The following is a 14,864-nucleotide window of genomic DNA, read 5'->3' on the forward strand; positions in this document are numbered from 1 at the left end:
TTCTGAGTTGGAAGAGACTCACAAGGATCATTAAGTCCAACTTTTATGTGAATGGCCTGTAGGGGATGAAGCCCACAACAGTGGCATTAGCACCATGCTCTAACCAATTGAGCTAATTGGTGGCTCTCTATCAAAAACTGAATTTTGCAAACTGTCTCTTCAGCTGTAGCATTAGATTCCAATAACCAACTAAAGATTCTGGAATTATTTGTAATGTAAAGGTTTTAAATACCGTGGCTGACCTTCTACCTCATTTATTTCTTGTCATAGTCACTGCTGTACTCCTCTTCTGATACTCTTTCCAGTTTGTTTTTTTTTTTTGGAACTCAGATTGCATTAATACCATATATCTTTTACAAGAAGAAAGAAAGGTAAGGCAAATTATTTCAGGTGTCTTTAAACAATATTTTAAACTGTAACTGAAGAAATATTTTACTTCAATGCAATGTAGAAAGAACATTAATGCACAATACAGTACAACATGTAGGTCGATAAGTAACATGGAACACCTGTATCAACAATAACATCATAAAGATCAAAATACAAAATTAGAAAAACCCTGATCTTCATAATAAACTTGGGGAGATTGTCTTCTTTGGCATATAAAATCCATAGGTAAAAGCCACAACAGAAAATCATTCACATATGTATTTGTTGAGAAGCAAACAATTCTATCCCTTACCAATGTAGGGACACCACCCCATAAAAAAAAACAAACAACTCATCAGTCTCAATCCTAACTCTACAATCGAGGAAATGAGCAAGCAGGAGTGATGGGAGAATGTCACTAACTGCTGCTGGAGGGAAAAAATTTCTAACTTGTACTTTTACTTCAGGAAAAAAAAAAAAAAGACTGAAAAAGATGGCTGTTTAAGGTCTAGTGAGAAGCTTAGGAGGCCCAAAGTAATCCCACCCAAACCAGATTAACACACTGTTATTTGCAGTCAAATGCAGCCATTTATTCTTTATTGTCTGAAGGAGAAGAGAGATGCCCATTGAATTTCCAACAGGACTTCCTATAGTACATTCACTTTTTTCCTTCTAAGTACTGACCTTCTCCATTACTCTCCTGCCCATGGATTCTAATGTGATCACATTGAATTGATTTGCCAGAAAAGAACTATGACAAAGCCATGACATCACAGTTACCCTTGAAGAATAACTAGCATATGCACACTATCACCTCTAGCAGAAGTTCTTGATTCCAACTCCAGTATTAGAAAGTTCAAATAGGAGAAAAACATATAAAAGATTTCATTGTTTAAAAAAGCAAAACATTCCTTTGTTCAAGACTATGAAGCAGGGATTTATTAGATTAGAAAAAAAAATTGATAACACCACCAAATACTTCTCCTTCTGGAGAATTCTTTCTACCTATTAAGTGACAGTATGTCCTATATATCTTTTACACTTATCTGTATCTGCTGAAAGCTAAAAATAATGGTGCCTTTAGGAATTGTACCCTACCGAGTTTGTGAAAGATGACGTGAGGCATTTCTGTTCTCCACATTTTATTTTTACACTGCTTAAAACTGCTGTTATTCCTGAGCCTGATTTATGGGTACCCTGGGGTCCTCCTAACCCCTTTTGATGTTATTTCTACTGGAAACAGTTGACAAAAGCAGATCTTCCCTCGAGGATTGCAGAGTTTTAGTATTTGTTTCAACTTTCAGCCATTTGCTCAACCTATTAAAGCTTCTTCAAAGACACAGAATAGCAAACCATCACCTTGAATGCTACAGCAAAAAATAAATGCATAAAGGCTGCCAATTCACACTAACTCCGCCGTAGATAAGCAGAATGCATTGGAAGGCATTACACTACATAGAATACTGCCTGTGGATTTAGCATAGCCCTACAAGGGTGTTTGGCTTTCAACTATTTCACTCTGGTGGCCAGACCTGCATGAAAATATTTATTTAAAATATAAACCTAAGACAAACTAAGTGTATCTAATGTAAACTTGAGAATAAAAAACTGGCAATAGACCAACATTGCTTCCACTTTGTATTTTTACTATACAACAGTGTACAATACTGTTTTAAATAAGAATTTAAGGAGCTTTGCTAACCTTGCTAAAGCCATACAAAGACTGTGCCAAGAATCTTGGAATTTAATTGCTCTGCCTGTGGTGGACTGTCAATGATATATCGATGAAAACACCTAGAGATACGGCATATGTTGCTGCAAACAAAAATACTTAAGAAAAATGCAAATAGTACCTCATTGTCATATTTTCCTGTTTGGTGTCTTGTTGGTTTGGGTTTTTTTTCAGAAAAAAAAGGAAGAAAAATCTACTTCGAAGAACACACAAAAATCTCTTATTACTATAGTGAAGCTAATATAAAGCAATAGCTAATGTACGGAACACAGTTAATCCTCTTTTTCACATGAATGCTACAGAAGGATGAAGGTAGGTTTCACAAACTACTCTAAACTGCAGAGTGCCCTCAATGCTACTTTTCAACTGCATAAGCATATTAGAAAGTAATTGCCAGTACAATCACCTAAATATTTAACTGAAGTAAAAACATTATGGCTATTTCTGTAATTTCTTGGAATTATATGCAAATATTAAAAGAATGTTAGGTTAGAGAAAGGAATTAGAAACTCAAAAAACCTCAATGGAGATTTTTAAAGTAGCCCAAGATTTTACAATGTCCTTTTCATAACTGATAAATGTTTCCATTGTGTGATCTCTTGCTCTTTCCGATGGTCAAAGACTTACATTTGACCATCCCTGCAATTTGTAAAAGACAAAATCAGAAACTAAACCAATTTCTTGCACAGCTTTAATTGGAAAATTATTTCACCCACCCAAAGATACATGTGAAATTCTATTTTAACAACTTTCAGAATTTGCCATACAAAAAATAAAATAGTATCTTGAGTTTTGGTATCACCTACAAATGTCTAGTATTACACAAAAGTGCATGGTAGGCTTTTATGGCTTTAAAAAAAAAAATCTAACTTCTGAAAGATAATCAGAATTTAATGCATGGATACATTCTCAAAAATTTAGAGTTATCATAGAAATGTGTATCAATATTTTGACATGATGAAACAGAAAAAATTTCTTATATTATGCTTCTTTTAATGTTACCCAGAAAGGGGATTTTAGACAAGTTTTTTTCCTTAATTTTTCTTTTTCTTTTCTTTTTTTATGGTTGTTCTGTTTTTTTTTTTTTTTTTTTTTTATTAGGAAGAGACCTTAACAAAAACACAGTAAATTCTCAGGGACAGACAACTTTTCCTGCAGTCTAGAAATACTTAGAGTTCTTGATAATCCTGGTGGACACAGGTCCCAGAGATAGGTGCTGTTTATCCCAAAAAGCTCAGCTATTCAGCAAGTTTTACCCCTTTGTGGTACTTCATGTAGTTCAGTTAGGTCTTCTGATGCTTCCTGAGCCCTACACAGGAAATACTGGGACACGAATAACCCTTTTCCATTCCGTCTTGCTGCTAGGATAAAAAGTATACTTTCACGGCAGATCTAGTTTCAACAATGAGCCTTTGGGTTTCAGCTTCACAGTTAACCCAAGCTGGCTATGACAAAGCACTAGGTTACACAATTCTGTGCAGGACATCTGTCAGTCATTTCCATCTGGCTTGGGATCAGGGATCAGCCACTGGCCCTCTTGTATTTAGCAGTACAGACACACACTAGGGGTCTGCACTTCAGTAAGCCAAATCATCCCTCTTGCCCAGTGAATTTTTAGAAGGGACAGGAGAACCAGCCACTTTTGAGTGGCTGAGTCTGCACCCTTGCTGCAAAATGCTGATGTACCAATTTGACAAAGACCAATACTTGGGTTTTTTTTAATCTGTACCCAGGAGCCAGTTTGAAAATATACCAGAAAGGATGCTTCCAAGAGCAGCTCTTTCCAGAAGACATACTATATGAATCAGTACAGAGTTCAAGTGTCCTTTCCAATTACTCTCTTTTGACCAACAACTACCATTTCTCAATTTGCTTTACACTTTCACATAAAATATCTCCTAATCAGTAGACAAATGTGTTTCAGTTAATTCTTCACTACAGTGGTAGCTGTCCTTTTCGGGCAATTGGTTTTTAATCTATGCATTTGCAAGTAAATGGATATTCTTGAATGTATGTGCCCAAATACCACATGCAAAGATGGATTACAGCATTTCAAACTACAGTAAACACAAACATGAGAACAGATGCATTTTACTTTGATTTACAGAGCACACACCAAGAAGTTAATTTCTTCAGGAACATTCTGTCCCCCTCAAAAATCCAGCTCTTTCCCTGGCTCTTGAATACATATTAGCAGAAAGTATCTACACATTTATGCCACTATCTTGAGCACTCCAGGTTTTAGTTGGAGCTTAAGCAGTCAGATTTCCACGTGCAATATGACTAAGGTACAAAAATATGAACTGCAATTTTACCAGCAAAACAAATAGCACACCTGAAAATATGACCCATTTTTCACCATGTTACCAGGGAAAAAAACCCAGCCTTTAAAAAGGAAAATGAACAAAGAGAAAGAGGCTCTTTGGAAGTTATAAGTACTGCGAAGCACTGAGACTGTACATCTCTGACAGTTTTTGTTGTACTTACCTAATATCTGTGCATGTTATACATGTGATACAGCGACTGTTTGTTGTAATGAGGTTCAAAGCCACAGATGTTTCACTGTCAGCGGTTGGGTGTGCTCCACATTTAAAGTAAAACTCCTGAAATATTGAAGGAGAGATAAAGAGAAGATTACATACCTGCTGCTCATGTCCTTCCTTTATCTTTGGGTAACTGACATTTGAGAGAACAGACAAATCACCACTGCCAGCAGCAAAGGAGGACAATCATTAGGAAAGGTTTACAAGGGATCCCTTGCAAAAATACCAGTCTAGGTGTGTATTATGTTCAGTGCCTTTCCTAAAAAAGGCTATATCAGTGTGACACATTCTGTGATCTTCTGGATTTATAGACAAAAAAATCACTTCATCTAGACTTTCTCTAAGTATAGTCAAAGGCAAAATACTAACCAATTTCAATATGCATTAATATTGCCGCTATCTTTTCTTGTTACAAATATTACCATTTTCTGAACTTTACAACACAGAATTTTAGCCCTAAAATAGTGAAGTCCAGCCTTGCTTTTGTGATGTTGGAAATATTTAAGATACAATTTTACCATCATAATAAAGGAAAGCTCTAGCTCTCTTGGAGCCCATATTACATTTGCAAGAATACAGTGTTTGAATCAAGTTTCTTTCACCTCTTAGACTGCCTTCATTAGCATAACACTTTTCACACAAATGTGTGTTTTGTTCTCTTTTCCACTGCACCCCAGGGAAGGCCATATGAACCATACTATTCTTTGATAAGATTTTGCTACAAGAAATTGTTCTAAGCATCCAAATCACTCTAAGCATACGTAAATAAAAGCAGTCTGAAGACACATGCTTTGCAATAGGAGCCACAGATTAAAGTCTGTAATTTCTTTGTTGCTATGAGATCTTCTTTCCAGTAACAAATTGTGGAGGCTTGTAATGAAAACGTAGTATAAATAAAATGTGAATAGAAGGTAAGGGTATAAAAACATTGTAAGAAAGGATAAGAAGGCATAAAAGAATGACAGTTGTTGACAATATCAAGATACTAAGATCACAGTTTATTCTCAAGAAACCTGGCCATGGTAAAAAAATGCTAAGAAAACAAGGAAAAAAATCCAAATGAACTGCAGCAAGAGAAAAAGAAACCAAAACAAAACAGTGAACGAATCAGCAGCACTTCCTAATGACTCCTGAAGGTGGGATGGGATGAAGGAAAAAAAAATTACAGCTACTGTCAACTTTTTTAGGATGAAAACATCACATCCAGGCCTCAGCATTAGGAACAATCCAAAAGCCATGAAAAAGACATGCTAGGTGTTTGCTAGTGTCACTCCAAGTTCCTACCTAGACTATGTGGACATATATTGTAGCACTCCCTAATACATGAGTAAAAGAGAATGTGTAGATGAATGAGAACGAAAAAACCCAGTTTTCTTTAATACAAAATCCCCTTTTCCTCTCTACAGCTTTTCATGGAGATTTACTGCAATAGTGTACCAGAAGCAGTCCAGACAGAATCTCTTACTTTCTCAATGACTACAGCCTTGCAGTAGGGAATTCTTTGTCTGCAAAACGGCTGTCATTTACTGCTTTGGTTTTTTTTCTTCAGTGATGATGATCATTTAGCTATAGAGTGTATTTCTACCTAAGACAAAGCCAGTACCATGCAGTATTGTGCCACTCTATGGTGGAATCTGGTAACTGGGGTATGAGAAGTATTAATGTAACCTTCCTCCTAGGTCAGTCACTCCTGTTTCTCACAGAAACACTGATATAGGAAATAGATTCAACAATATACTCATAGCCCGCTATAAGTGAAAGGCACAATGCCTAAAGCATGTCTTAATAGCAGTTAAGAGAACTATGTGGCAAGAGCACAGTTTAAAGGGAAGCCTACCTTTCAAAGTAATTGTTCACAAGACTTTTGAAGTATAGCCCTGTACATGTTTATACACAGCTAAATTATATTTGTGTCCTGTTTCATAACATTAGGAAGTAGTCCTAGGAAAAAAAGTATGCTTAAAGTCATCCTTAGACAAGAATTCAGACTTTCCAAGCATTTCCTCTTGTTCGAGACACAGATATATACACACAACTTTTAAATATCAGCTTAACTGGAGGAATTTCAGTTTCAAATGAGTCAATGGAACTACACATTCATCCGGAATAGATGCTAACCTTACACAGTCTGTAACTTCAATTTATTTTCAACCTTTAAAAATGTATCCATTGATCTTTTTATTATTTGCTAATAGGTTTTGGAGCTTCAGTTTCTTTGCCCTTTAATTTGAGTTTACTTTTGTTTGAATTAAATGTCCAGAAGGATTTATTTCAGTGCAGAAGAAGATATAGATTTCCTTGCTTCAGTACATCTTCTGCATACAGCTAAAAGAATATTGGCAATTCACAATTACAGAACAGGTAAACTATGGGCAAGCAAACATACAAAAAAAAAATTTTTTGCTAGAAGTACTTATCCACTATAATAAAACCTTATCTGGGTCACAAACAGAGTAATAAAGGTATTAAGCTCTGGACCAATTGAAATAGATTTAGATCTTTTTTTGTCCCTAATGAGCATCTGTTTGGTGATTCCAATTGCTTTTGATAATACTTCATGATAGTTCTTGTCATGAAAGGTACTTATTGAAGAAGGTTAATAAAGCTATGGAATTCTTATTCCATGGAAGGACAGACAGCGACGGAAAAATAGTCAAGAGTCTTGTGCTACAGTCCCAAAATACTTCTGCTATATCATTAGGAAAATTACTTCTCAATATTTCTGTTTGGCCCAAACATTGCTTTAAGGAAACTCCTCTAATTAAATTTATTATGTGCTTCAGTGTTGCTGAATTGAGAACATTATAGAATGTGAAAACACTGTTTAAAATAACAAAAGAAAAATCTTGCCACTTTCCAAAGCTATTCATTGAAAGACGCTCTGCTTGACTAAACTGCAATTAAAGAAATAGTAAATCTTAATATAAAATACAAACAGAACAGAGGGCTCATTAAAAATACAGAAAAGAAACCCCTCAAGATTATGTGTCAAGTCTTTTTTCAGAAGAAATCCTGAAGATTAAAGAATAAAAGAGTTATTCATAACAAATATGTCGAGATTAGCAGTATACCCTTGGAAAATCAAACTGTATCAACCCACACAAAGTACAGTTGTACACAATCAATACAATAGTCTGTCTCTGGAGGTCTGAGACCTCAGTGCTGTGCTGGGAGTTCAGAAGTACAGGGAGAGATGGGAATCAAAACCACAATATGCTGAGTGCCTCACAGTTCTGCAGTAGGGTGGACTTCATTTCCACATTTTTTTCTTTTTTTCTGCAGTAATACACATTCCATCTGTTTAAAAGCTTTTAAAAGTCATGAAATCAATTACACTTCCAGCTGCATATAAAATGTATGTTGCCTGGTTTTGCACATTGCATAAATACATAATCCACAAGTATTTATTTCTTACATCTACCAGATTTAACTTAACATACTTTTTTATGCCAGGGCATATACCTATGAAGTTATCACTACAGATAACCCATCAGAACAAGTTACTTCTCAATTACTTCCAGCAATGAAATTACTGAAAGCAAAATATAAGAGGGAGGAGTGTAGCCACTTCTCACTCTTCAGCCTTGCATTTCACCGGGCATGTAAATGTAGCTATTCTTTTATTTACTCTTTCACCCAGTGTATGGTAGCCTAAGGAGGGAAATGTGCTGGATTTTTTAATCCAAATAATTTATGTGGCAATGTTAATCTCTGAACAGGTGTAGAGACCTAGGAGCTAGCCAATTTAGGACTAACTCTAATTTAGCCTCAAACTGTAAAATTCATACAAGCAGTAGTTACTTTTTAAGGTTGATATTGAAATGTCTCTAAACTTATGCTATATGAGACAGTACTTTCCTAATTTCGACTTCATAATAAAAAAACCCCTCAAACCTTACAGAATAACACAGAAAGAATAAGCAAAAATCCTTGCAGTCTACATCAGTATCTGACTACTTCTAAAATATTTTAAAATAGAAGAAATTATATTTTTCCTCCTTTCTGCACATGTGTTTTTAGGTACAAAAAACTCTGATGATTGTAAGTATTGCTGTTCAACAATGAGTAAGGATGTCAAGGAAATACTGCAAAAGCTGAGACAAAATTAAGTGCTTCTCTTAGTTTTAAAAGTGAGTAGTTTTATGGACACCTTCTACTGCAGTGAATACCTTTAGATCATTTTCTTGCCTAAAGGCATAGGTCCCATGAAATTGTGAACATTCTATTTAACACTATAAATGTCTTCCTTTTGGCAGTGTATCTGATAGATTGTTATTGAGAGAAGGGAGCAGGCATCACTCTTACATAGTCTGTCATATTCTTCACTGTTGTTATCGCTTTTGTGTCACACAACATCATAAAAAGTGCACAAGGGAAAAAAAGGTTCAAAGACACATGGTCAATGCTAGCTACTTTTTATGAAACTCAAGAAGAAAATGGTCAAATTTTTCAAAAACCCCTCAATCTTCATTGATATTTAGTAAAAGTCTGTCTCTGTAAACTCTGTCTTTTCAAACAAACCGGAGGTTTACATACCCCTAACTGCTGATGATAACTGAATTGTCTTCTATATGGTCAAGTAACCATCATAAGTAAGATCAAAGTCATACACAAACCATCAGGGGGAAGGCAGTCTGAAAAAGGCCTAGAAGAAACTTTACTCTTTTGATTCATGTTCTCAAGTCCAGTTTGCTACACTGTTAGAAAAAAACCCACTAGTCTTTGCTAAGTACCACCAAGATAGCCTGCACCTTGGCTGGTGTACAACATATACACATAAAAATACACGTTCCTCCCCTTGCTTCTCATTCTGTTCTGTGTAAGTTGACTAACCTAAGGAAGCCCAGCCAGATTTCTTATTCCCATTTCTTAATAAGCTACAAAAGAAGGTGAGAGCCTTATTTTTCCCCCTGAATCACCCACACATGTTTATTTAGGACTGACAGGCAAAGCCATTTATGAATATGTTTTATAGCAATTGAAGGTATGGCTTTAATTTTTTCAAATTATCAGTAAACTTAAATCTCATTTCAACTATAACATCAGAGTTATCCCCGTGAGAGAGAGAAAATGTCAATGCTATTTTGGCACATCCCTGTGATAATGATTCATTTGCTTTTGAAACTGAAAAATTTAGTAGATATTCAGTAGATCTGGGGACAGATTGAAAGAAACTCATTTCAGAACAGCTGTGGAATCAAATATTTCTTCTGGGATGTTCTGGGAAAGACTGGACTTAACTCTGTGCAGAGACATCATCAGGTTTCCACATCCCAGAACTACAGGCAGTGACTTCCCAAGCCGTAGAAATATCTCAAGGACGAAAAAAACCAAACCTAAAACATCACTATTCACGGGTAGAACAGGCACTGCTTTTAAAGTTACATAAGTAAAAAGTGTCAGAACTACACTGGCTAACTAGTATGAGGAAGGTTGTACAGACAAAGAGCAACTCTGAAAGATTTAAGCCCTCAATGATTTCATGATAGACTCGTGAATGCATTACATACACAAGACTGCTCCACTTTCTTCTGTGAGCCAACAGTATTTTGACTAGCTCTGGTTACTGGAAGATATCTTGCTCAAAATAGTGACAGTTCCCCCATGCACCTCACCAGATACTACCAAGAACCTCAAATCAGGTACTAAGCATAGTAAGCCTCACCTAATATGATTTATTTGGTGACTGCTGCTCTGCATGGTTTGGCTTTGCTAAGCAAACACTGAGACCCAAACAGCTGTTAAGATCAAAGGGAGAAAATTATTACCCAAATGTCAAATTCTTGCAGTAGAGCTGGGTTTATGGCATAAAAACTACCTAAATAAAACAAAAGCATTCCTATAGCTAACTACATTTTAGACAAGCAAATTCTTCTGCCTCCTCTATGTTTGGAGTTCCTTGGGAACTGCTATTGCAATACTTGTAGATGAGAAGTTAACCTTAGGCTCTGCTCCCATCATTAGCACTATTTTCTTTTAAGATGCTCTCCATTCAAGAATATTTTTCTCCTACTCGAGATTCCAATCAAAATCAAACCTTTTCTCTGTGGATTTCCTGTGATTCTTAAACTTGATGCTTGATCATGATACGAGTGATGTAAACACTATTCCAGAGGGCAGCTGACTTCCCTAAACTGAAAAATACAGCTTCCCCTGGGCACAGCTAAGTGGATCACCTCCTAGGCAAACAAGGGATAAATACAGCCCTCATGCCTCAGTGGTTAAGGACAAACAAACAGTTAACTCATTTTAAAGGGATAGAATTTATGCATAGTATTAAATCAGCATTCAAGCTGCACTGTGTTGGTCCTTAAGTCAGTTTCAATGTTAAAGAAATAAATTAATTGATCACTACGAACAGTATAATAATGCATGTGATTAATAGCTAATTTTCAATTAAGATTTAGCAGAAAAAATACTGAAGGTTATTAAGTGACAGCAGATTTGAAGTTCCTTAACATAGATTTTAGGAATGCTTCAATGCAACTATTAAATATGTTGCTCACTCTAATCATTCACATACCAACACTAAAACAAACCTCTAAAAACATTACACTCAGACAACATTTCTTCACCACAAAAAAGCCCCAAAACTTAAAGTAATTTTTCCTGTTAGACAGAGAAGATCCTGTGAAAAACTCAACACCTGATCTCAGACCTAAACATTCAGAATAGAATCAGAAAAATCAGCAAGAATGAAAAGACAAGCATGCCACCAAACCCAGCATCTTTTATATACATTTCTACACAAATTTCCCTATCCCTTCCACTTTCAAATTCACAGAAACCCTGTTGCTGAACATGCCAGAAATGGCAATTCACGGACACTGTCAAAAGTGTGAAGTTCAAAAGAAGTGTCTTTATGGGACGCAAGGAGAAAAACTGATATTCCAAAAAGGATCAAATGTTATATAATAAGCCTTGCTAATACACTCTGGATAACTAAGCTGACCTCAAAGACAAGTTGAAACACCTTCTGATGCAAAGAAAGGCAATAAAGTTTTAATATATTAAATTTAAATATCTGTAAGTACTATATACTTATTTAATTTGACAAGAGACAAAAGCAGCATAAAAGGGTAGAAGAAATACAAACATCTCTCTAGTATCTGCTTTCTGACTGAACCCCCTTGCCCTTCTAAAAATGCCTCTGGCTAAGAAGAGCTGTTACTTGTAATACAAACTCTTTAGGATGAGTATCCTTTGTCAACTCTTCACCCAGGCTCGGTCTTGGTAAAAACATCAACTTTGACCTGTGTGAAGGATGGAGGATGGAGGGAGTGAACTTTTAAAATTATTATTGCATTCTTGAGACAAGTAGCATTCAGGGGCAAAAATGGTATCCTCCTGCATTTTTTCAGACTTCCTCTTCTTTTCATCTATAACACTTGAAATCTAAATGTGTCCAGGCAACTAAAAGACACGTATTTCAGAGAAAGAAGTGTCAATATCTCTTATAATATCTCCTTTTAATTCTTGATTGACTTTAATCCAGTTCACATAAGAAGAACGTTAAAAATATACAGTTCCACTTCTTTCTCTCAGAATTAAACATATTCACCATGCCTTTAATTCAGTAGAGAATATAAAAAAAAATTATTGCATAATAATTATTTGAAAAGAAAGCCTTTGATATGGAACGTATTTGAGTGTAGCGGGATTATGGGATAGGAAATGTACATGCTATTCATGAACCTTTACAAGACCTAGTGTTTTAGTCCTGACCAAGTAACTGAAAACCAAGCTTCAGGCATATAAAAATGTATCTAAAACTCATCATAAATCATTTTCATGAGACATTTTCAGGGATAGGAAATAGTAATAGATTATTGTCATCATACCCAGATCCCACTTTTATCCACATTCTTACACAAAAGGAACAAAAATCAAGCTAAAAAATTTCTGTTCATGTATTTATTCCCCTTGCCAAAGAAAAACATTTCTATCTCTCATTTTCCACAATTCATTGGAAGAACAGAGGTATTGTTCAAATTTTTTTAACAGGACAGCTATAGTACCATTCAGTTTTATTCAGATATCTAATGTGATATAACCAAGATTATTGATAATTGAAAAAAAGCTCACCTATCTATTGTCTGCATTAAAAACCCACGAAGTTATTGATTTTTATTAAAATCCAAAGAGAGAAGAAAGATAAGACTCAAATAACTGGCATGAAGGGTTATTAACTATACAAGTTTATAATGACACCTGGCCTCCGAATAGAACACGAAACTATAGTTTTCTAGAAATTTTCTGTACAAGGAAATCAATAAGAAATGTAGTACCTATTATGCAATTTGCTTTTCTTGTCTACTAAAAACGACACAGTGGGAAAATAGAGCACAAGTGCCTTGGGAATCCCTTAGCTGCTCCTGCCCACACAATACTACTTCAACCACACAAGAAATACTCTGTGTGAAAGTGACTTTTCACATTTTTAACAACATTTCTCATTTGCTTTGCTTGTCTAAAGGCAACCACACAACATACTTGTTTCATTTCTCTGCAAGTTGTGACTTTTGCTCAAACAGTCACTAAATCTGCTGTCATTCCTTCAAGTGAATGTGTACTTCCGTGACACCAACGCAGAACAGTCATCACAACTGAGTTCTTATCACTCATTTTCTCACAGTATAGACAGAAATGAAGGCTGTAGGGCATTGTGTCTCCTTACAATTGATCTTTGCCTGGAATGTTACCTTGCAGTGAAATCAAAGGCCCTATAGACAGCCAATCCCCAGAAATGCATAACTAATAGGTCACAGGTACTGTAATGCCTGTGGCATGTAAAAATACAGTAAGATATTTTAAGTAAATAACTTTTCAATCAGAACAGCCATGCTTTCACATAAAACAACATGAAAGCTTTACACATTCCTTTCTCTGAAAGAATGCAAACTCTCCCCTTTCCCTTCTTGGCTCCTAACTTTTTTATACACACATCTATCCAATGCAATCTCTGATCAACACTAACTTTTGGGCTGAACCAAGACTGCAAGTGTCAGGATGATTAAATTACCTAGCCCAGGAACCCATATTGTTCCATTGAATTTGTTCACCAGCATGTATGAAACAGATTATTTTGGAAAAATTCCTTTGAATTACTTGAGCCATAGAAGAAGTCTCAGTTTCAGAGTAGCTACTTACAATGTATTATAATCATCATATCCTGAACACTAGTGCTGATTTCTAGGACTAAAACTTTCCCATCAGCCTCTTTTAAAGTAGAATCCAACTGTCTAAATTTGTTATCAAGTGTTTCCTGTAGAGAAGAAACCCTTTACTTTGAGCTTAATTTCCTCTGGCAATCAGATTTGAATTTTTATGTGAACAAAAGCCATGAAACGGGCTCAAGGAGGGAAGAAACTAGAATACTACATGATAGCAGATCCTCAGGCTGTGCTTCTTACGGCACAAAAAGTTGCTTGCAATTACAGGTTTGAGTGATTTGTTTATCTTCACCCATGTTAGCAAGCACTTAGGGTAAAGACAGTGAGCAAGGCTTCAAAATAACTAAAGAAAAAATCTAAAATCCACAAGAAACAGGACTCCTATACTTGAGCTATAAATATTGCACAGGTGACATTCAATAGTAAGGTCTCTCAAAGAAGCTTCAGCGAAAAGCCCGCAGCGTTAACAAATCAGAATGCCTAAGTAAACAACATAATTTCTTTAACTGTTACTTTTTCTTGAGTATTCTATATGACAGGAGTAATTCCATAGTCTAGTCTGTTAATACTGATGTGTTTCTGCAACATATGCAGTAGATTTCCATCCATCTGATCCTGTCACAAGGGAAAAATTTAAGTTTTGTCCATCCCTTGATACTGAAGGAATTGGGCAAGTTCAAAACTTCAAAAAAAAGGTATTTTTAACCCAATAGCCATTTAAAAAAATGGCTGTTATTTTTGGGTTTAGGTTTTCAGCCTTTAACTAACATCACCTATGTCCTAGAGCCTCACATCCATCCATTAACCATTTAGATGATCTACAAGTCTCTAACACAGCTAAAAGACAGTACTAAGACACCTTTCATTTAACACTATGGCTGCCTCAGGGGGAGCATCAGTATTTATGTGATGACACCGGGCAGACAGGATTAGGCCGTAATACTACAGGAGTGGCTCTTTGCTTCATCTCTGTGTCTTCAGCTTTGAAAAATTGGACAGTTTGTTCTGTCATCTTTCCAAAGCCTGCCATAAATCAGGATATGAATA

At 35.7% G+C, this 14,864-nt stretch overlaps 1 protein-coding gene across 2 annotated transcripts in view; it reads right to left on the reverse strand.

The window, feature by feature from the left end:
* Positions 1–14,864, reverse strand: part of PRKN (parkin RBR E3 ubiquitin protein ligase) — a 697,917-nt gene that overhangs the window by 350,931 nt on the left and 332,122 nt on the right. For both annotated transcript variants that reach the window (XM_039569208.1, XM_039569206.1), the window contains one exon: positions 4,589–4,704. In XM_039569208.1, the coding sequence (XP_039425142.1) occupies positions 4,589–4,704 (116 nt within the window). The remainder of the gene's footprint in view (positions 1–4,588; positions 4,705–14,864) is intronic.

The sequence above is a fragment of the Corvus cornix genome, chromosome 3, assembly GCF_000738735.6.
Source record: "Corvus cornix cornix isolate S_Up_H32 chromosome 3, ASM73873v5, whole genome shotgun sequence".
In the NCBI taxonomy this organism is placed as follows: Eukaryota; Metazoa; Chordata; class Aves; order Passeriformes; family Corvidae; genus Corvus; species Corvus cornix.